This window comes from Notamacropus eugenii, chromosome 4 (assembly GCF_028372415.1).
Source record: "Notamacropus eugenii isolate mMacEug1 chromosome 4, mMacEug1.pri_v2, whole genome shotgun sequence".
Taxonomy (NCBI): domain Eukaryota; kingdom Metazoa; phylum Chordata; class Mammalia; order Diprotodontia; family Macropodidae; genus Notamacropus; species Notamacropus eugenii.
This window is the reverse complement of record NC_092875.1, coordinates 164,117,200-164,140,166: the sequence shown is the minus strand read 5'-3', so window position 1 is coordinate 164,140,166 and position 22,967 is coordinate 164,117,200. Positions and strand designations below refer to the sequence as shown.

The window sequence follows — 22,967 nt, the reverse complement described above, 5'->3', positions numbered from 1 at the left end:
TTACTGTGTGAATAGAGTTAATAATTTTAATAGCTCACATTTATACAATATACTTTTTTAAGCACTTTAAGGTTTGCAAAGTGCTATATATGCATTATTTCATTTGAACCTTACAACAATACTCTGAAATAGTTAATATTACTTAAATTTTTACAAAAGAGTCGACTGAAGCTTTGAAGTTGTAACTTGGTCCCACAACTAGTGTTAGGCTTTCAATTTAGGTTTTCGTGACTTGGAGGCCAGCGTACTCCCCACTGCACAGTGTTGTCTCATTAAAATAGTGACTGAGTTAAACTAAGAGGAATAGCTTGTGATAAAAAATGCTTTCTCAAAACAAGCCTGTGTGATAGAGCAATTATTAATAGCCTCATTAAAAATTATTTTCAGCTTTTGGCCTGCTAGAGGTGTTCAAGAAATTATAATTGCCAGATGGAAAAATGTAAGCCTTTTCCATTTCCAAGGTAACTGTTACTACAGAATATCCAGTTCCTAGTCCCTCCCTTCCCCCTCCCCCCTCCCCCAGAGATCTTAAGAATATGCTAAATTCTTAATCATCTAAATTTATGTTACTGGAATCTGATATTTTCATTGATGTGTAATAATTAGAAATGCCATGGTTACAGGAAAACAGTCATAACTTTGGAGTTGGGAAAGGATCTCACAGATTATCTAGTTTGGCTAGAACAGATATCCCCTTGATAGCCCCCCAAGTGGTGATCCAGACATGCTCCTTGAAGAGCTCCAGTAGTATTCAGTCTTCTGTCAGCAGCCTGATCAACTTTTGGACAGCTTTACCTGTTAAGATAATTTTTCCGTGTTAATTCAATTCAGTAAATGTTTATTAAGTGCCTGTTCTGTACCAGACACTGTGCTAAGTGCTGGGGATACAAAAAGAGGTGAAAGACAGTCCCTACCCTTAATGAATCTGTAATCTAATGCTACAAAGTCATGTAATCTGTCTCCACCATTGCTACTAATTCTGCCTGCTGGGGACAAGAAGAGCATAGTATTTATCTTCCACATTCTTTCTGTGGTTTACAGAATCTATGATTTCATCCAGCTAGGGAGCTCCTGGCATATCGACACCTTATCCAGACACAGAACAAGTCCTCTTATTAAGGATTTATTTATTATCTGTGAAGTTTGGTCAAAGGGCCACACTTGAGGGCCTAGAGGCCACATGTTCCCCACCCCTGCTCTAGAATCTTCAGTACCTGAACCATTGAGAGGTTAAGCAAGGGTAACAAAACCAGTACTGTTTCAGAGACAGCTCTTGAAACCCATAGCATTTCGAGTATTATTCAAAGACTGTTGTAATTGCCCTCTTAAATTTCCAAACCAAATATCCCGAGTTCTTTCAGTTGCTTCTTGTATGATACAGTGAGTTTTGTTATCTTGGCTTGACCTAGATTTATTTTCATTTGTCAGTGCCCTTCCCAATATGTGACACTCCAAACTGAACTTGTGCTCTACCTTAGTACTGTTTTCCTTTGGATACTATTCTTCATATTGCAGCTGCCTTATGTGATTATGGCTCATGGAACTGGTCACAAGCCCCCTCACCCTTTTCATTTTCATCAGAACTTTCTAGCCACACATTTGATTCAGTGACCCAAAGGGTGGAACGGTTCTCTTACCCTCATTAAATTCAGGTTAGAGATTTGCCTCAGCATTCCAGCCTGTCAAGATCCTTCTGGATGATAAGTGTTGTCCAGTCCTTTTACTCTGGTGATTCCTACACTGTCTTCTGATTTACATCTCTTATGCAGAGTAACAGTTATCAGGGTCCCCTGCTGAAAGAGGTAGACATTATATATAGCATTATTCACATTGCCTGTGTAGTATCCTTTAAGAAATAAAATGAATTTAGTCCAACATTACCTGCTTTTAACGAATCCACATAGGCAACATTTTGGCATAGTGGACAGAGACCTGGAAGCTGGCTATGAGCAGACATCACTACTTTTAGTGTGCTAAGAAGCAGAAAGGGCTGATTTTCATTAGAGGAAGTTACTCAATTGTTCCCTAAAATGAAATAACAAATCTTTTGTTTTTGTTTTTAAAGTGAAGTCAGGTTTGTTCTTAGTAATGACTAATTTCTTTCCTACATGTCCAGAAACCACTTATTTTTTTTTCAGTCGTGTCCAACTCTCTTCATGACCCCATTTGGGGTTTTCTTGGCAAAGATACTGAGGTGGTTTGCCATTTCCTTCTCTACCTCATTTTACAGATGAGAAAAATGAGGCAAACAGGGTTACTTATCACTTGCGCAGGGTCACACAGCTACTAAGTGTCTGAGGATGAATTTGAATTTAGGAAGATGAGGCTTCCTGACTCCAGGCCCACCACTCAATCTATTGGCTGCTCTCTTTTGTTACCTAAAATTCATCAAGAATTAAAGTCAAACATTGGAGTACTGGAAATGGTGTCATACTTAAATAGAAATAGATCCCTGCAGCTGCATATTGACGTAGAAAGCCACAAATTAACATGTATTTTTATTTTGTCAGACGTTAACCAATTAGGGCCACAATTGACACCTTTCTATTTTGAAAATGGAGACATTTACTTGTTTCCTGAGTTAGAGCAACTTGCCTGTTAGATTTTTCAAGGTTTCTTGATAGTGGCTCAGCTGTTATATTCACCAGTTACTTCAACAAGGGTGGATGCTCAGTTATCATCTCATGGATCATGAATTTTAATTCCTTCTTAACCACTTTTTTCTGGCTTTCCCAGCCCAGACAGAAAACAAATGCCCATTGAGAAGTCTTTTCTTCATCATCCCCTACCATTGTCCAAGATCTTACTGCTTACAACAAAACTTTTTTTTTTAAAAAACCTGTTTTGTTTTTGTTTTTCCTAGAATTTATTAGTGATACTACTCATAAAGGATGTATGTGCCAACCCTCTTTGGATGCATTCTCAATCATTTGCCCTTTTATCTCCCGTGCGTTTTATTTAGAATTCTGTTCACTGATTATTTCCTTGTGCATCTCTTGCAGCCTTTCTTTCCTTCCAACAGGTTTTGTTTTTCATCAGAATTTTGCTCTTGAGAGTGTCTCATTAGTTTTTTGGCAGGCTTACGTAGAATTTTAAGCCAAGTGATCCTACCTAGCCTTTCTTTTGTGAAAATTGCTCTTTGGGAATCTAGGGCACTTATGTATCATTGTATGTACATGCTTCTTACTTTCAGCAAATTCAGGGGTGGAATGGTGACTTCCAGTTCCTTGTTATGATCAGACTGGTATCCACAATAGTAATGTATTGACTTCTGAGAGCTCTTGCACCCCTGCACTTAAATTTTATATGCAACTATATTACCTGGCTTGTCAGAAATATCCTGTTTTTTTCCTACCCTATCTTTTCAGGTAAAGGCTGTCTTAAAAAAGTCTACTACACTCCAGACAATTATATTTTTATAGGCTTCTTATTAAGGTGCTCTCCAGCATTGTCCAAGAGCCCATCATTCCTTTATGTTAAATATGCATAAAACCAAATTGCATTCTCTGTAACCATTTCCTAGTCAGCTTTTGACTTAGCCAAATCTGCCTTTCCTTTAGTTATGAAAACAGCTCCTGTGCTCCCTAAGGGGTAGTTTCTTGCTCAAACCATCGTAATCTCTGAAGAAGCTTTCATTCAAGGGATATTCCTCAGAAGGTAGTGGATTCTCCTGTACTGGAAGAGACTAGCTAGACCCTTGATATGTTGTACTGGGGATTCTTTTTCAGGTATGAGTTGATATAAATGGCGGGTAGAAATCTGATTCTGAATCACTGGTCCCAACATAAATATAGATATTGGTGGGCAGATCTGATAAGTCCTGGGAAGCATTCTACTGTGTTCTGCATACACATTCCTGGAAGACTGCATACTTCTCTGTTCATTTCAAGTCAACTCAAGTATTTTTAACAGGGAGTTGTTATCTGCTTACTGCAGTTTCTCTGTCGCTGTTTAGTAGAATCCAGTCTCTCTGTTGGCGGCATCTGTGTATCATTACTTTCGCACGCAAGAAGCTACTTCTCCCTCAAAAAGTTAGAGATACACTATGTTGGGGATTCTCTTTGGTACCCTAGTGAAGCCTATGGATGCCTTTTCAGAATGCATCCCATGTGACTGCAATGTTCTCATTTCTCCACCTTTTTGGAAATCCTAGCACTATTCAAGGCTTAGCTCTTCTTCAGCTGCCTTTCTTACTCCGGGGACTTGTTGGCACTCTTCTACCCAATTAATTTGTATTTATTTATCTGCATGTAAGTTCTTCCTTCCCCCCAAGCTCCAAGTAGAATGTCAGTACTGTAAGGGCATAGACTGTTTTTACCTTTGTATCCTCAGTATATCACCCGTAATAGGTGCTTAATAAGTCCTTGCTGAATTCTTGATAAATCTTTTGTCCAGTAAGGTGACGTTCTTTTTGTGTGCATATGACTGTTACTTTCCCCTGGCAAAAACACAAACATAAGAACTGTATGGAGGTCACTGAAAAATTTCCCCTTACCTACTATATGTGCTGGATCTGACTCCTCACTTCTTTGCCACCGTTGCAAACTGCCTATTGGATGTCCAATGTATTTGGTGGGACGTGGGGGGGAGGGAGGGTAATATGTATGTAGTATTTCTTTCCATTTCTCCCTTTGACTCGCATTTAACAAATTTCTACTCCAAACAGAAACTAGCCTCAGCTATTCACTAAAAGAAAATTTTATTTGTGTAAGACAAGCCTTTTCCCCTAAAGTTTAATATGACAAAATTGAATGCTAGAGTCTATTTTCTAGTGAATTTATATTTTATTTTAATGCAAGTCTTCTGAATCACCCAGTTTTGGAATTGTCTATAAACATGAACTTAGCTCTTGAAACTCTAAATATAAAAACCCTAATCAGGGGCCAATGAGTAGACATACTACTGAAGGTCTGACTCAGACTTAAAACAGGAGGATGTTGCAGCTAATTAAAGGTTGCTTAAAGTCATCCTTGGAGAGGCATAATTGGAATAATTGGTTTTATTACCTCCAAAGAAGTGTTATTTTAGGGAATGTCATCTTATAACGCTTGTGATAAGCTTTGGCAAAAAGGCTGCCATGAAAATAATTGCAGCTCAAGCACCAATGTGTTAGAAGATGACAGAAGAAAAATTATACAAAAAAAAATTGTAAGACTCTAAATTAAATGAATATTTATTTGGTGGCCTCAATGCAAAGGTGGACATAGGGGAGAATAAGAAAAATGAATTAGGAAAACTCAGTTTAGGAATAAGAAATGAGAGCAATCTTACAGCATTTTTTCTTTTAAAAAAATTTCATTTTTTTAAATTGGCAAAAAATACACCTTCCCTCTCACCTTATCCCCTTTAATAGAAAACAAAAGAAAAACAAAACCACTGTTATAAACATATGTAGTCAAGCAGTCCTAAAATGTACTGCCCAGAACTGAACAGGATAATTTAGACTAGGGAGTAGGAGGCAGCTAGAGTACTGGATTTGAAGTCAGGAGTGCTACAGTGGTTAGAGTGCTGGGTTTGGGATCAGGAAGACCTAAGTTCAAAACTGGTCTCAGACACTTAATATCTGTGTGACCCTGGCAAGTCACTTTACTTCTTTGCCTCAGTTTTCTCATCTATAAAGTGGGGATAATAGCATCTACCTTACAGAGTTGTTTTGAGGATCAAATGAGATAATTGTAAAGGGCTTAGCACAGTGCTTGTTACATAGTAGGGGCTATATATATGTTAGCTATTATTTTTTCAGGATTATCTCTTACTTAAGTACTGGATATCATGTTTCCAACTGTAGCCTAAAACAGTATTAACCTTTTGTCTTCTGAATCATACAGTTGACTCATACTGAGTTTGTGTTACGTTAGATCCTCAAGGTTTCGTTCTGATGTATTGCCATGCCTCTCTAATTTTATCCTTTAAGGGTTTGGTTTTTTAAAAAACTGAAAACTAAGATCTTACAATTTCCTTATTCAATTTGATCTTAGTAGTTTTAGTCCAACATTCTACCCTGTCAAAATCTTTTTTTGGCACTGGACAGTGATCATCCAACTTATTAGTTATTCTTCTAGCTTTAAGTCACCTGAAAATTGGATAAGAAAGCTACCTGTGCCTTTGCCCACATCACTGATTTAAAAAAAAAACAACAAAAAGCCACTTAACACCATATGATCAAGAACAGATCTTTAGTACTTTCCAACTTCATAGTAAACTATCAATGACTACTTTTGGTTTTGTTCATTCAACTAGTACTGAATTCACCTGACTTTGGTACCATGGTAGGGACATTACCTTGGATGAAGTGAAGTCATTATACTTATTGATACACAAACTTTTCATATCTTAAAAACAATATACAATGCCTCCTTGTGCTAAAATCATGTTTCTCCCTTATTTGGCACTGAGTTCACAAAATTTTGATGTATTCTTTTATTCTTTATCATGAAATCAGACATTTTATCAGCTGGAAATATGAAACAAACTGGAGTTCTAGAGAGAAATGGGGGTAAGGATATCAGTTTTGGAACTTCCTTAACAGAGCTGTTAACTGATTTGTTTCATTTATATCAAATCTCTCTGAAAAAGTTCTCCCAATGGCACACAATACTGGACTTTGGGGAGGTTTTCTGTAAACTTTTTTTGGAGGATAAACTATTTTTAAAAAGTATTTGTTTTCATTTTTCTATAATTTATTCTGTAGACTTGATCCATAATAACTGACTTACGTGATACTTTAAAGTTTGCGGAACATTTATAGTATTCCAGTGGATCCTTACAACAGGCCTCTGAGGTAGGTACTAGAGTTAGTAATATCCCCATTTCACAGATGGGGAGACTAAAATGCAGAGAATTTTAATGATTTGCCCATGTTTGCACAGCTGTCACAAGCAGGATTTGACTTTAGTTCATTCTGATGAAGTACTCTATCCACTAGACCACACTGCCATTCCATCCCTCATGTATCTACAATCTTTCTTCACATTGGATCTTTCCTACCACCCTACAAATATCTCCTGTCTTTTAAACACTAAAATGAAACCTTCCCTTGACCCTGCAATTGCTTCAGATCATCTTGCTAAACTCCTAGAAAAAGCACTTTTTCCATTATTCCTCAAGCCTTTGCAAATTGGCTTTCTTTCCTGCCAATCTACCTAAACCATGCTCCTCACAAGTACTTAATTTCTGCAGCAAATACAATGGTCATGCTTCTCGTGACCCATTATTCTGACACCTGACATCCTGGAACACATCTTCATTCTTCATGTTCTAGGCTCCCATGCCTTCTGCAAAACTCCACGTGGATGATTTTTCAACATCTTCTTTATCTCTTTTTCTGGTTCTTCATTCTTCTCAGCTTTTAATTAGAGATGTTCTGTCCTAGGCACTTTAATATTCTCTTTCTTCATGTGTGTGCATATATATTTGTTTCTCTTATTTCATTTGCTCTTTTGACTTTAGTAACTAACTATACATATCACTCCCAAATTTATTATCTTTCACTAATAATTTCCCTGAACTCTAACCCTGTATTGCTAACTGCCTACTTTATGTCTAAAATGAAACATCTTCTTTTCTGTATTTTTCACCCTCACTTCTTTAAATTAGTGAGATCTGCACATCTTTGGACAAAAACTTTGGTGTCATCCTTAGCTTTTGTTTCTTAGCCCACACATCATCCAATCAGTTCTGAATTCCTGTCATTTCTGCCTCAACACTCATGTCTCACATCTGGCCTCTCCTATCCACTAAACTGCAATCAATCACCTGAGTTCAAATCCTATGGAGATAGGTGCAGTGTAGCTGAGCCTGGAATCCAGAAGACTTACTTTCCTGAATTCAAATTTGGCTTAAGACACTAGCTTTGTGACCCTGGACAAGTCACTTAACTCTGTCTCAGTTTCCTCATTTGTAAAATGAGCTGCAGAAGGAATGGCAGACAATCCCAGTATCTTTGCCAAGAAAAGCCCAAATAGGGTAAAAAAATGACTAAACAACACTATTTTTGCCTTGTCTATCCACCACTGAAACCATCCTCCACACTGCTGCCTATATAATCTTAACTGACTGCTGACTTCACTGCTCTATTTAGAACTCTTTAATGGATTCCAAAGCTCACAGTTAGGCTCCCACCTAATTATCCAATCTTATCTCACAGTATTCCCCATTCAAATTTTCTACATTCTAACAAAAATATACTATATTGTCTCCTGTTCATATGTTGCTTTTATTGTCTTTGCCTATGTAGTTACCCAGATATGGAGCAGACTCTCCTCACCTGTTATGTCTGTATTATGCTGAAATTTCTTCATTTTTTCAAGGTTCAAACAATATATCTTCTTCACCACAAAGCCTTCTCTCCCCTTCTATCTAAAAGTGGTTTCTTCAAATTTCTTACATCATTTTCTTCAAACCTATTGTTATAGTTTCTTGTAGACTTCTTCTCCTTCCCTTACCCCCATGAATTATATACTCCTTAAGAGCAATGATGTCAAACTCAAACAGAAAGGGCCACTAATCTCTACATAAGGATCCCTGCTGGCCAAATACTGACTTAATTTCAAAATATAATGTTATCTATATTTTGTTGTATTTTAAAATTTCCTATTATATTTTAATCTGGTTCTTGTGTCTGATCCTTCTGTTTAAGATGACTTTTGTTGTACCCTATCTTGTATAACACAATGCCCTGAATATCATAGAAACTTAATGTTTGCTGAATAAAATTAAGTGTTCTATTTACAATCTGAAGATTAATGTTTGACTCCCAACTCTGTCGCTAACTAGCAGGCTTGTCGCTTGGCTTCTCCAACTGTAAAATAGGGTTCTTACAACTTGCAACTCCCTACCTCACAGGATTATGAAAATGGCATTCTGTAAATGGCAAAGCACTGGCTATATGGGAGCTATTATACATGCAAAGAGAACTGTGATCTGACTAATGTCAGCATTCCTTCCAAGAGTGTAGACCCTAACCCATCCAGGCCTACTCAAGAAATGAAGAGAATTTATCACGGTCTAAATAGTCTTTAACTGGATTATTTCTTGAGGATGCCAATACTTTAAAGTCTGCCTAGTGGAATACAGCTGGCCCTCAGTTCCTCAGAAGATGCATCACTTCCAATTATATGGGAAACTATGGCTAAAACAAGAGCAAAGGTGGTGAGAAGTGGGGAAAAAAAACATGGCTTTTCTACAGTTACCCCCCAATGAAAACATACATAACAGGGTTTTGTGGTACAGCATGGGGATTTTTTACTAGGTTTACAAGAAAAAAAAATACATGAAAAGATTACATTTTGTAAAAGTTACTAATAACGAACTGCATGTTATTATAAGCAATTACACTGTCTGCTTTTAACATTGTTCAGACCAATGTAAATTAGTCACAAAATTATATAAGCCCCTGTGGGAACAAAGAGATACAATCTGAGGCCTCAGAAGGAAAGCTAAGTCAATAGGTAAATAAGTTAGAAAAAAATCTACCTATGACCTGCCATGTTACAATCTCTTCTGGCTAATTTACTAGAGGTCAAAGTTTGGTGCATTTTTCAATTCCTACTCAGATCAGCCATAACTTAAGGTTCAAATGATTATAATGGAAATTTAGAAGATTACAAAATACGGGGATTCAAATTTATGAATGTTGATCTTTTAGAAGTTACTTCGATATTCAACTAAGTGAATTCTGGTAGGTTACCTATTGTCACTCACCCATTATTATTGTAAGACAACTTAAAAAGGGACATTCTAGCATAAGAGCCCACTTACAGCCTTTTAGTTTTTACTGTCACATCAGAAGATGTACAAAGTAACCATGACTGATAACCAGCTTTGAAAAAAAATACATTAAAATTACACCAACTTAATTGTGCACAACTTGTTTACCTCTACTAAGATTATAATGCACATTGACCATCCATGTAAGCACTAGAGCACCATGACAGCAAAAACCTATATTCCCCAGTAGAAACTCCATCCTCCCTGTATCCTCACTTCCCTAAGTGAACTGTAGTTCTGAGACATTTTAAAATTTACTTTGCACTCATATGAAAACCACGAAAAATTTTTTTAAAGTCTCATTCTTCCTTCTCCTTTCAAGGGTAACTTCCAGCTCCAAGTCTCATTACACAAATCACAGGGCAACATGTCCTTTAATGACAGGCTGATGTTGAAAATGAAAAAAAAAAACCCCAACAAAAATACCTGACACAAAGGCACCAGTATGGTTTCATTTCAGGCTAACTTCCTGAATTGAGATGAACTACTAGAAACTTTATAAAGCATCCTAAATTTTTTGAGGAAAAATTAAGTTTACGAATGAAAAATGTTGCACACTTCCCAGAACTGTATGCTAATATTTTATGACATGTAATTTGATGAAAGCAAAGGTCCTCCAAGTCTCTAAAATAGTACCTAACCTAGTAAGTAACTGCAAAGGAGAAGTGGTGTAAAGGATGTCATCAAAGTATGAATAAAAAACATGAGCTATCCCTACAAGGAGAATAGGATATTAAATAGAAAACATACATGCTCTGTTGATGTCTTGCTATGACGAGAACATTAGGAAAACCTCTAGCATACTGGGTAAAAATTCACCCCAGTGGTGAATTTATGGAAGGGCATGGATAAGGCACACAGGATGAAAAGGCATGACTAGGCTGGATGATATATGTATTACTGGAAGGAAAACTAACAATAATGAGATCAACTATCCAGTTAAATATTATAGTATTATTTTATAAAGAAAACCAAATTCTAAACACCTTCTTAAATGCAGAATGATTTTTACTGTAGCTCATATTTAGACTTCAATATGTCAATTCATAATTACAAGATACTTTAAATGCATGTGTACACACACGCGCATGCACGCACGCGCACACTCTTTGTTTCCTACACTAAATAAAATAGATTTTATAAGGAAGTTGTAATTGATTAGGGACAATAAAAACAAAGATCCATGACAAATAACTTAGGTATGTGGCAAAGCCAATTGGGTGGAAGTGGTATAATAAGAGCTACTCAAATAGAACTTTAAATGTAGAGAGTATATGACTAGTCAAATCATCAACTATGACTTGAACTGAATTAGAATTAAAAAACCAAAAATAGTAAAGACCACTGGACTTGAAGTTAAGACCCCTTAATTGTGTAACTAATTTAGTGTCAGTTTCTTCATTTTTAAAATTAAGAGACTGGATTACATAATGTCTAGATGTTCCCTTCTGTTCTAAAATTTATTTCCATCAATTGTAGTAAGCCTCTTATTTTTCAATATAAGCAGGACGTACAACATACCACTGATTTGAATTTTATCTTCCTCATGAAATGTTTTGGTATCCAAGAAACTTGATAGGAGAGATCAGCAAAGTAGCAGAGCTTACACCTTGAAGACTCTAATCAATGTGAAAAGCTTACCTACTAAGGCTGGCCCCCTTAGATGATCAGAAAAATCACCATAATTGATGAATTGACACCTGTCACCTTTGGGGAGGGAAAGTTCCTGGAAGATCTGAAACTAAAACAAACTATCCCACATGAAGACAAGTGCATGTTTTGTATTTTATTTAATGATGAATGGAAGTTATAAAACATCTGCTATTGAAATCTCTTCTGTATATTATAACTGTAAACATTCAAGTAAATGCTTGCCATATAATTGCTTCATTATTTAACTCTTGAGTTATCTTCTCTTTCTTACATTAGGATTGTATCTGAAAAGAAAGAAAAAGAAGTCAAAATGACCCCAAAATGCATTTCTGTTACTCTGAAATATACACGTGATTAAAGAGTTTTTCAGCAGGGTAAGGGTAAGCAAGGAAGTAGTTTTAATTTTGCTTTTGTCACAAAGAGAGAGAAGCTATTGCAAAGAATCACTAACTTGTACTGGTAAAGAAAGTTTCCCCAAAGTTCCCAATATAAATGAAATCCCAGGACCAGGCCCTATTCCTATCTCTACCCTTACTAATTAAATGTGGCCAATTACCCATCCACTTTTCTGCATTTCCACTGCTTCACTTGTAAATTGTGACAAGCACTATTCAATTAAAAAAAAAACAAAACACCACCTTTAAAAGGTGACTTAAAATCAATATACATCTCCCCAAGGCTCCAAAAGTTAAGGCTGAAAACTGCCCACATATAGATTCAGCTCATAAGCTACATAAGTACTATGAAAAGTTTAATCAAAAGCATAAATTAACACTGCAATACATTAACATATTTTCTTATAGCAATAAAATAAACTGGGCAGTTGAACATGCAGATACCCCCTTTACAGAAGATTCCTTTTGAGGGGAAGAACAAAACAAAACAACATAAAATCTCCACAGAAAATTTACATGGCAATGAATTAAAACAGAATTATGTTCTTCTCTGGAAGAAAAAAAAATTTTAAACACTTTTATTAAAAACCCTTTTTGTTCTACATTTAAGAAAACATAAAATTCTATTCCCCTGCATGTCCTCCAACTTTTAGTTAATAATAGTTAAGAAAACATTTGATAAGATAGGTACATTTTTACTATGCCCATAGGAATGTGTTGAATACGAATTAAATCACAGTCAATCTTAAATCCCTCCCCACCAAAAGCCAATTCTAATTCTGATATAGCCTTTTGTTTTCATGCATGAGCAACTTAAGGCTAAACAAATGATCTGGCATTTAACTGGCTTTAAATCAGAACTCATTCATTAATGCTTTTGCTTAGACATGAAAATGCCACAACTTATCAGCCGTATTACATTACTAGTAGATTAAATGTGCTAGCCTGGTGTCATTAATTTTATTTTTTGGCTCTAGACTACACCAATATTTAAAAGTATGAAGTGGCATATATATTTCAAGTTGAGGTATATCTCATAACTGATATATAGTAAGCTCCAAAATCTAAATGAAGCTTGCTTTAGAGACTCTAAACTTAGGCTAAACAGAAAAAGAGAAAGATGAATAAATTTATCCAGAATTTCAGAAAGTGAAAATAGACCAGTCTGGTGAATTCTTGAAATTTTGCATAGTGATCTTCTCATAAGAAAAAGCTTGTATGTAGGATATATATGCAAACTACATATATTTAATACATACATTTAATATATTATATATGTACATATATAATATTAAAAATATATATAATATAAATATATAAAAATATAAAAATGAAACACTGTTGTGATAAGGCTGAAAACAGATATGCACACACCACACAACGTCAAGGCTAGAAGGCTACTAACAGGCCATATGCATTAAGTATTTGCTTTGAAATAATGTATTTGAAAGCACTAGAAACCAGAAATAAACCAATCTTTACCTAAAGAGATCATCAGCCAGTGATTCTTCTTTTGCATGTTTGTTCTGTACCTATCAAAATAAAGAGTTTGACAGCAGAATGGATTATAGATACCTATAATATGTTGTTTACAAAATAAAGAGAGTTTAACAATTTTGCCCTCTGGTGAATATCTGTTCATTCTGATCAATATCTCTTTCCTCTTTATAATTTTTTCACTATTTTCTGTACATTCAAAAGAATACTAGTAAGGTAAACTATTTTATAATGTGGTTGGCACAAACATCGCCAGAACTATTTATTTTTATATACTATGGTAGAACTCATGAAATGGCAACTCTCCAGTAACGGCTCGTTTTAGAAAGGACAAAAAATAGAGCTTTGGTTACCTGAAAGACTCAAAACTGCAATCAATATCACTGAAATAGCAAGAGTTGTTATTACACTTGATCTGTTGTATATGTGTAGAGAATAAAATCACCCTAAATTCATAAAAATTGTGAACCAATTAAGTAGCTATAAAATCTAAGCCATGTGTGTTTTGAAAGTACAGAAAGGGAAAGAGTAAAATGGTAAAAAGATTAATGGAAAAAAAAAGGAAGCAGGGAAAAGATAAACCACAATAGGATAGACAGCAGCAAGAACACCTGGGGATAACTGAAACAAACTGAGAAAGGTGAGAAGATATCAAGATAATTATACTACATTCAAAGTAAAGAAAAATATGGGAGAAGAGTGCTAGGTTTACTATACAGCAAGATAAAATATGAAGTCATCTGGCATCCAAAATACCTACAGTAGTGAAAAACAAAAAGAAAATTATAATAAAGCTATGTAAAATCCAAGAAAATTTACATGTACGTACATGCAATAAAGGCAAGGATCTGAAATTTATGATGCAAGAGTATGGTGCTAGCTCATCAAGGTATATGGCATTAAGACTCAGAAAGGATAATAACTGACTTACAATTCTGGCTAGTTCTGATTTTAAAAGCTTCTAAAACTGTACTCTAAAGAACTGTACTCTAAATAGCACCTAATAGTTTATTTTTTATATAATGAGTGTATTTCAGTGAAATGTTCAGAGAAATGCAATGCTAAGCATCAAAAAATGAATATGGATTATTAAGGGATCTTAGATGACAGCCCAGTTGGCAAAATATAAATGTAATCTTATTTTAATGGAAATAAAATTGTATTTTGTCATGCCTCCTGATACACCAGGGCCAGAAGGAGTAGATACATTTCTTGCTCCACAATGCTACTTTCAAACCTTCCCTATCCTGCCATCACTCATCTCTCTAACCCCTAAAAGGGGAAAAGTATGGTTATGTATTTTCTAGAGGATGGGCTCTTTTCATTGTAAATTTGGGAATGGCAAGGGAGTGGTGAAAAAACACCTGTTTAATCATGAAGCTGCAAACCAATTTTATGTATCTTTAAAAAATAATAGTCACAAAACATTTATTTTGTCAATAACTGCCAAATTTTATCCTAGCAGGCAGGAATAAAGACCTCCTCAAGTTAGGCAGAATAAAAATTGATTGACTTACACAATTAAACTACTTCAGGAGTTTTTGTAATGGGACTTCCCCTGCTATAAATGAAGCTCAGACTTTATACTATAAGGTAACTTTTTATCATACAATTAAATGATAGGAGCAAGTCAGCTGGAATCTAAGTATAATGGGAAAAATAGCTCCTAGCATTTTCATTCACAGGAAATGTCACTCCAAAATTGGGAGATGAAGACAAGGAAAAATAGACCTCTTACAGAGGAATAAACATGTCAAGACACCACCCCAAAAGAGATAGATAAACAATAGCCAGGAGAACAAAGAGAAAAAGATGGTTTGTTAGTGGTGACAAAGCAAGTTCGAACTTGGCAGACCAGACTAGGAGCAGAGCTGGCTAGACTCTCTGTGTCAGTGTAATAGTTCTTAGACTACACTATACCATATCAAAATCCGTAAATGAACAGACTGACTCAGAGCAGCTCAGGAATATAATGCTACTGACCTTCTTTACACAATCCTCCTTACACCTAATAAGCAAATACTGATGAAAAGTTGCTATGAAAATCGTAGCTTAAAGTGCTAGGATAAGTATGTTTGATATCTCTGGACCTCCCTCAGGCAATAATTGTTTTTGTCACTTGTTTTGGTGTAGAATTTTCTTTACCTGAATGGCTTGCAACTGTAAATATTAATATCTAAATAAGGTGATGGACACATCATAGCTCTGACATTTCTCATCTGGTGAGGATTAATCTGCATTTTTAAAAGATCAAGTCTCCCCATCTCGCCCAGGCTGTAAAAGTGGGGGTTACTAACAGGCTTTCTTCTGCCAATGATCAGCATGGATGCTTAGGTGTTCTCCGTTTCTCACCTACACTGGTCTGTGTCCCTTAGGTGACCTGGTGGCCCCCTACTTCTCAGGGTTCATTATCAAACCCCATAGAGATACCTGATTGGCATAGCCCACTGCAGCTCAAGAGGAGCTAAAGAGATCCCTGGGAGATGGGATTATAGCTGTGTGCTACCACTCCAGTATGAGCATTAACCTAAAACGAAAACTCAAGGTATTTTCCTGAGATTAAGTGTATATTTTTGTTTAAAAATATTTTTTGCTTGAAAATGTGCTGTAAGAATACCACAAAAGAACAAAATAGAGATAAAATAAAGATATAGCATGATTTATTACTGACCTCTATTTCTTGTCTTAGCCAGTCTTCTAACTGTGCATTCTTTCTAGCATGATGAGCTATTAGGTCAGAGCCTCCAATGATGTATGGAAGTTTTCCTGCTCCAGGATAAGCTGACTATCAGGCAGAAAAGGCCCAAAATTATTATAACATTTTTATAATATCATCATCATAATAAAATGCATTATAAAACTGAAACTATGATACTTTCAAAAGAACTAGACAGAAAAGGCTCATTAACTTTACAAAGAGCCATGTAAATGAAGTTATTTCAGTTGCTCTGAAAAACTGTAGAGATTAACATACTTTACCAAGACAGAATCAAGTGATACTATTTGAAATCAAGAGCAAAATACTAATTCTCCAGTAGTCAAAACAATACTTGGTTATTTGATGGTATTTTAAGATCAGTGAAGTTTTATATAATGATTTTTTTAAGTTTTTTCAAACAGCTTCTAATTTTTCAACTATTACTATTACTGTGGTTGTTTTAAAGTAATTCAGAACATGAATTTCTGATAAGCTCAGAGAAATACATATAATTTTTTTCTTGTGCTTTTACTATTTAAAAAATTTACATAATTTGTTCATTTTTATTAAATTACTATCTTATCACTGGATGTTTCTGTGATATGAGTTTTAGTACGAAATTTTTAACTAGAAAAATTTTCAATGTTTTTATAGTTGTTGAAAGTCAATTTGGCATGACCCTTTAAAGACAGCCTCAGAACTTACGTGATGGAACACAAGAAAGCATCCAAGAATAAAAAGTGCAATGCATTCACTAGATGAAATTCAAACTATTGAATTTTTCTTTAAAAGTCTAAAACGTTTCAACCCAGATTCTCAAAATGTTCCTATTCCCTAACTTGAGTACAAGGAGAATAATTTTTAAGTTTTAAACAACTCCAAAAATTTTAAATGACTTTTAGCTTTTTTACATACTAAAATAAATGCTATGATAGGCAAAACAGAAAGAAATGCAATTCAAGCATACAACCGAGAACATAACTAGGCACGAATGAATAAATCCTTAATACTTATAGGACATCTATTTATTCTATACCATCTTCCTTCAACCCCCTAAAAAAACCAACCCAAATACTGAGTTTATAGATTGGCTGACGGAAAGAAGAAAATGTATAAATCAATCCTAATCAAGCATCAATTCTAAAACACTCAATGCACAAGTTGTCCTTAGCTGCAGATATTACAGAACAAGTATAATGCAGATTAATGTCAAAGTATAGCACTGCTTTTCTTTATTAGTAAATGGTTCTTACTAAGGTATTTCAAACAATGCCCTCTTATGATATATTAAAATAAGTACCTACCTTTTTGAATTTCTTAAAGTTGTTTAGCTGTCCATAATCATTTCTTATACTAGATGTATTTATGGATCTGGGGCGACTAACCACCAGTGATCTAAATTCAGTCAATAAAAGCTTCTTGGGAAGCATCTCACAACCATCTTGAAGTTTATCATTCTTAAGTGGGGTTTAAAAAAAAAGGCATATGAAGAAAAAAGAAATTATATAATTATTTTTAAAGCTTCTTAGAGATGTGAAAATATACAAATATAGGATTGTTTATACCAATATATGGAGAAATCAGATCTAAATATGTAACTATATAAATTTCCATCAGTAGCAAGTCAATTTTTCATTAAGTTTAAAAACCAATTTGTATTTATCCACATCCTTTATGTCTTTCTTTATACTTACAAGGCATTTACTACTCATTTATAGCTCCTTCAGAGATGGATGAATGAGATAGAGAATGACAATAATTCAGGGGCTACAAGACTTTAAACTTTGATAGCATTCTTCTCATTTCTCTCTTTCTTTCTGTGTTCTTCCTTCCCTACTTATACCTTAGGCCTATTAGTAATATCTTATTCAAGAAATTCAAGTAATTAGTAACATCTTACTCAAGAAATTGATCATTTACTATCCAGGTTAAGTTCTAAAGAATAACACAAAGAAAAAAGATAAATAAAACAAGCCCCTTACCCTCAATAACTTAAGAAACATAACATTAGTTTGAATAATTAGTCAAACTAATTAACAATCAATTAACTAGTATTAAATATCTACTTGAAAAACTGGAAAGCCAGTGACTATGGATTTTGCTTCTAGAAGACAGGGAAAAAACTCCCAATGACTATCAGAGAGAGAGAGAGAGAGACAGAAAGAGAAAGACAGAGAGAGGGAGAGGGAGAGAATGCAAAGTATCTTTTATCAATGCAGATCTGTAGTCTACACAGCCAAGTCAGGGGCAGGACTTTTACCCAGATCTTCCTAATTTTGGGGCTGGTTCTCTACCCACTACACTATGCTGCCCCAGTAGTTACCATTAGAGTATACAATGTTTATCTTTCTGCCATGGCCAAGTAACTGCTATCTGAGCTGAAAGTATAGGCTGTCTCCCTGCTGAAAATGAGGGTTAAAGATGCTTGGTGAACTCAAGTTATTCAGAAAGAATGAAAAATTCCTTCAATGTGGAAGAAAGGTTCCAGAGTAGACACAAAGAAGAAAAGCACAACTTTTTACAAAAGTAACTAAAAAGGGGGGAGGGAAGAAAGAATTCTGGGGACCAGGGACTGTATTGCTAGGCAGATAACTAAAGGAGGTAAACATTAAAAATAAAGTCTCCATACATATGCCAAAATATTTACAGCTGCTATTTTTGGTAGTAGCAAGAATTGGAAATGATGTTGTTGTCTGTCCAAAGAACCAAAGACATTACAGAGGAATGTTCTGACTAGAGTATGAATTAGATACAAGTGAGGCAGAGCTGCATAAAGTCTTTTCCAGTCACTAATGTCCAGTGGAAGGACAAAAGTCAAAATGACTAGAAATGGCATGGGGGGGGGGTAAATGACCTTGCAGTCTTTGATGTCTCAGCACAGTCACAGTGCTCCACAGCACCTGCTTTAGCCAGGTGCTAGGAACACTCTGAGTGGTTTTGGCTGTTGGAACAAATTGTTCTCACTCATCCACTCCAACAGGGGAGGTGTTCACATTCTTGGGTATACACCTTCCTAATTCACCAATGGGCAGTTACTCAACCTGGTTTAGTGAGTCTGTCAAGACAGTTTTCCTGAGGTGTGCTACAGCTTCTTGGAAGACACAGGTGAGAGTTGAGTGCCAGGTAGATACCAAGGTTAGATAAGCAGCCCTAAAAATGACTTGGCAAACCCTCACACCAGAAATGCTGGTCCTCCTCGAACACCTCATGTACCCCAAAAACAATATAGACATTCATTAACTGAGGAACAGCTAAACTGTACAAAATGATGTGGTAGTATATCAGTAGTACACAAGATGTAGTATACAAATATAACAGAATATGGCTGTTATAAGAAACAATGATGGGGGCAGAGTAAAGGCAGGGACTCACCTAAGTTCTCCCCCAAACACCTTTAAAAATGACTCTAAACAAATTCTAGAGCAGCAGAACCCACAAAAAGATGGAGTGAAACAAATTTCCAGCCCAAGACAACTTGGAAGGTCAGCAGGAAATGTCTGTCATAGCAGGGTGAGAGAGGAGCAAGTCTAGTGCAGTCCATGCCAGTATACACTGGGCCCCAGCAAACCAGAAGCAGGCCTCAAGGCTACTGAATCACTGGCAGCAGTGACAGTTTCCAGACTCTCAGCCCACAGATGCCAAAGACAATTTGGAAAGTCAGTAAGAAGGGTCTGTTTCACCTGGGTGGGAGTGGAATGCAGTTCAGCACAGGCCACATCAGCAATAGCCCTGGCCATAGCAAAGCAGGAGCAGGTCTTAGGAAATAATGAATCAGCTGCAGTAGCTTCCAAAGCTCTCAGCAGACTTATGGTAAGAGGGGTCAAACAACCAGTCATAAGGAGATTACAGGTGTCTTTTTGCCAGGACTCTATTGCTTTGCCCAAACTCAGATCTGGGTCATGGTCCTGGGTGGCAGTCCCAGGGCAAGGAAGAGCACAAGCACAGTAGAGCTGGTGGCCACACTGGGGAGTGTGTGTGTGTGGGGGGGGGGGGGGGGGGCGATGTCCTCTCACAGTTCCAGGGCAGAAAAGAGTGCTTGTCATCACTCATGGACCAGAGCACAGGCCAGGAGAGTAGAAAACACCTCTCCTTAGATCACAACACCTTGGAAGAACTGAAAACTCACAGGTCCCTAAAAGTATCTCTGAAAACAGCAGCACAAAACCCCTGAAGTTTGGGACAGTATGCCCTCCATACTGGAAGCAGAGCTCTAAAAGAGTTAAAAGTCAAGTAATAGGCTGGGGAAAATGAACAAACAATGGAAAAAAAACTGACTACAGAAAGTTACTATGGTGACAAGGAAGATCAAAACACACATTCAGAAGAAGATAGCATAGTCAAAACTCCTACATCCAAAGCCACTAAAAAAACAGGGATTGGTCTCAGGCCATGGAAGAGCTCAAAAAGGATTCTGAAAATCAAGTAAGAGAGGTAGAGGGAAAATTGAGTAAAGAAATGAGAGTGATGCAAGAAAATCATGAAAAATGATCAGTAGCTTGGGAAAGGAGACGCGCAAAAAAATACTGATGAAAATAACACCTTAAAAAACAGACTAGGCCAAATGGTAAAAGGTCCAAAAAGCCAAAGAGGAGAAAAATGTCTTAAAAAGTAGAATTGGCCAAATGGAAAAGGAGGTCGAAAAGCTCACCTGAAGAAAATAATTCCTTGAAAATTAGAATGAAACAAAAGGAAGCTAATGACTTTATGAGAAATCAAGAAACAATAAAACAAAATCAAAAGAATGAAAAAATAGAAGACAATATGAATATCTCACTGGAAAAATAACTGACCTGGAAAACAGATCCAAGAGAGATAATGTAGAAATTACTGGACTTCTGGAAAGGCATGAATAAAAAGACAAAATAACCTAGACATCATCTTTCAAGAAATTATCAAGGAAAACTGCCTTGCTATTCTAAAGAGTAACATAGAAACTGCAAGGATTCACTTATCACCTCCTAAAGAGATCCCCAAATGAAAACTCCCAAGAATATTATAGCCAAATTTCAAAGTTCTCAGGTCAAAAAGAAAATATTGTGAACAGCCAGAAAGAAACAATTCAAGTATGGTGGAGCCACAGTCAGGATAATACAAGATTTAGCAACTTCTAAATTAAAGGACTGCAGAGCTTGGAATATGATATTTCAGAGGACAAAGAGGTTAGGATTACAACCAAGAATCACCTACCCAGCAAAACTGAGTATAATCCTTCAGGGGAAAAAATGGACCCTCAATGAGATAGAAGACTTTCAAGCATTCTTGATAAAAAGATCAGAGCTGAACAGAAAATCTGACTTTCAAATACAACACTCAAGAGAAACAGAAAAAAGTAAACAGGAAAGGGAAATTGTAAGAGACTTAATAAAATTAAACTGTTTACATTCCTACATGGGAAGATGATATTTGTAACTCATAAGACCTTTCTCATTATTAGGGTAGTTAGAAGGATTATATATAGACAGAGGGCACTGGAATGAGTTGAATATGAAGGAATGATATAAAAAAATAAAATTAAAGGGTGAGAGAGGAATGTACTGGGAAAAAGAAAAAGGGAGAGGCAAAATGGGGTCAATTATCTCACATAAAAGAGGCAAGAAAAAGCTTTTACAGTAGTTGGGAGGAGGCAGAGGTAAGGGTCAGTGAGTGAATCTTACTCTCATCAGAACTGGTTCAAAGAAAGAATCGCATACATAATCAACTGGGCATAGAAATCTCTCATTCCTTACAGGAAAGAGAAGGGGGAGAGGGAGTGACTGAAGGGAGGACAGACTAGGCGAGGAGGTTTAAGTATATTTGTCCTTTGTTGCCAAAGAAGACCATGCCATCAGAGAGAAATAATGACATGACTTGCACTTGACTTTGAGTGAGGGAGGGCTGTGTGGGTCACCAGCCTCACTTCTCCTTCAGAGCCATCTGAATCCAGTGACTAGATATTCATCAGGATGACTGGAGATGACCCAGGATGAGGCAATTGGGGTTAAATGCATTGCCCAAGGTCACACAGCTAGTAAGTGTCAAGTGTCTGAGGTGAGATTTGAACTCAGGTCCTCCTGACTCCTGCACTGCTGCTCTATCCACTGTACCACCTAGTTGCCCCAAGATAGGGGGAGGAGGTAGCCATAAGCAAAACACTTTTAAGGAGGGACACAGCAAAAGGATAGAATAAATGGGGGGAAATATGATGGAAGGAACTATAGTTAGCAATAGTAACTGTGAGAAAAATATTTGAAGCAAATTTCTCTCATTTCTCAGACATAGAGAAAACTGAGTCAAATTTATAAAAATAAGAGCCATTCCCAACTGATAAATGATCAAAAGATATGATCAGTTTTCAAATGAAATAATCAAAGCTAGCTATAGGCATATGAAAAATTACTCTTAACTCACTATTGGCTGGAGAAACGCAAATTAAAACAATTCTGAGGTACTACTTCATACCTATTAGATTGGCTAATAGGACAGAAAAGGTAAAATGTTGGAGGAACATGGGAAAAAGGAGTCTTCAAAATGCACTGTTGGCGGAGTTGTGAACTGATTCAACTATTCTATAGAACAATTTGGAACTATGCCCAAAGGGCTATAAAACCAGGCATACTCTTGGATCTAGCAATACCACTACTAGGTTTATATCCCAAAAGATACAAAAAATAAAAGGGAAAAGGACCTCCATATACAAAAATATTTATAGCAGTTCTTTTCTGGGGTTTACAAATCAGAAGTTGAGGAACCTCCCCAGTCCAACAATTAGGGAATGGCTGAACAAGCTGTGGTATGTAATTATGATGGAATACTATTGTACTATAAGAAACGATGAGCAGGATGCTCTGAGAAAAACCTGGAAAGACTTGCATGAGCTGATGCAAACTGACATGTAATGAGTACAAAGTAACAACAATTACTGTAGAATGATCAGCTGTGAATGCCTTAGCTATTCTCAGCAACACAATGATCCAAGA

General features: G+C 36.1%; 1 protein-coding gene across 3 annotated transcripts in view; it reads right to left on the bottom strand.

Moving 5' to 3' along the window:
- Positions 1-11,539: 11,539 nt before the first annotated feature.
- The window catches only part of NBN (nibrin), a 47,777-nt gene continuing 36,349 nt past the window's right edge, over positions 11,540-22,967 (bottom strand). For all 3 annotated transcript variants that reach the window (XM_072603615.1, XM_072603616.1, XM_072603617.1), the window contains 4 exons: positions 17,316-17,468; positions 15,985-16,098; positions 13,299-13,348; positions 11,540-11,705 (listed from right to left, as the gene is read on the bottom strand). In XM_072603615.1, coding sequence (XP_072459716.1) covers positions 11,675-11,705; positions 13,299-13,348; positions 15,985-16,098; positions 17,316-17,468 — 348 coding nt within the window. In that variant the 3' untranslated portion in view covers positions 11,540-11,674. The remainder of the gene's footprint in view (positions 11,706-13,298; positions 13,349-15,984; positions 16,099-17,315; positions 17,469-22,967) is intronic.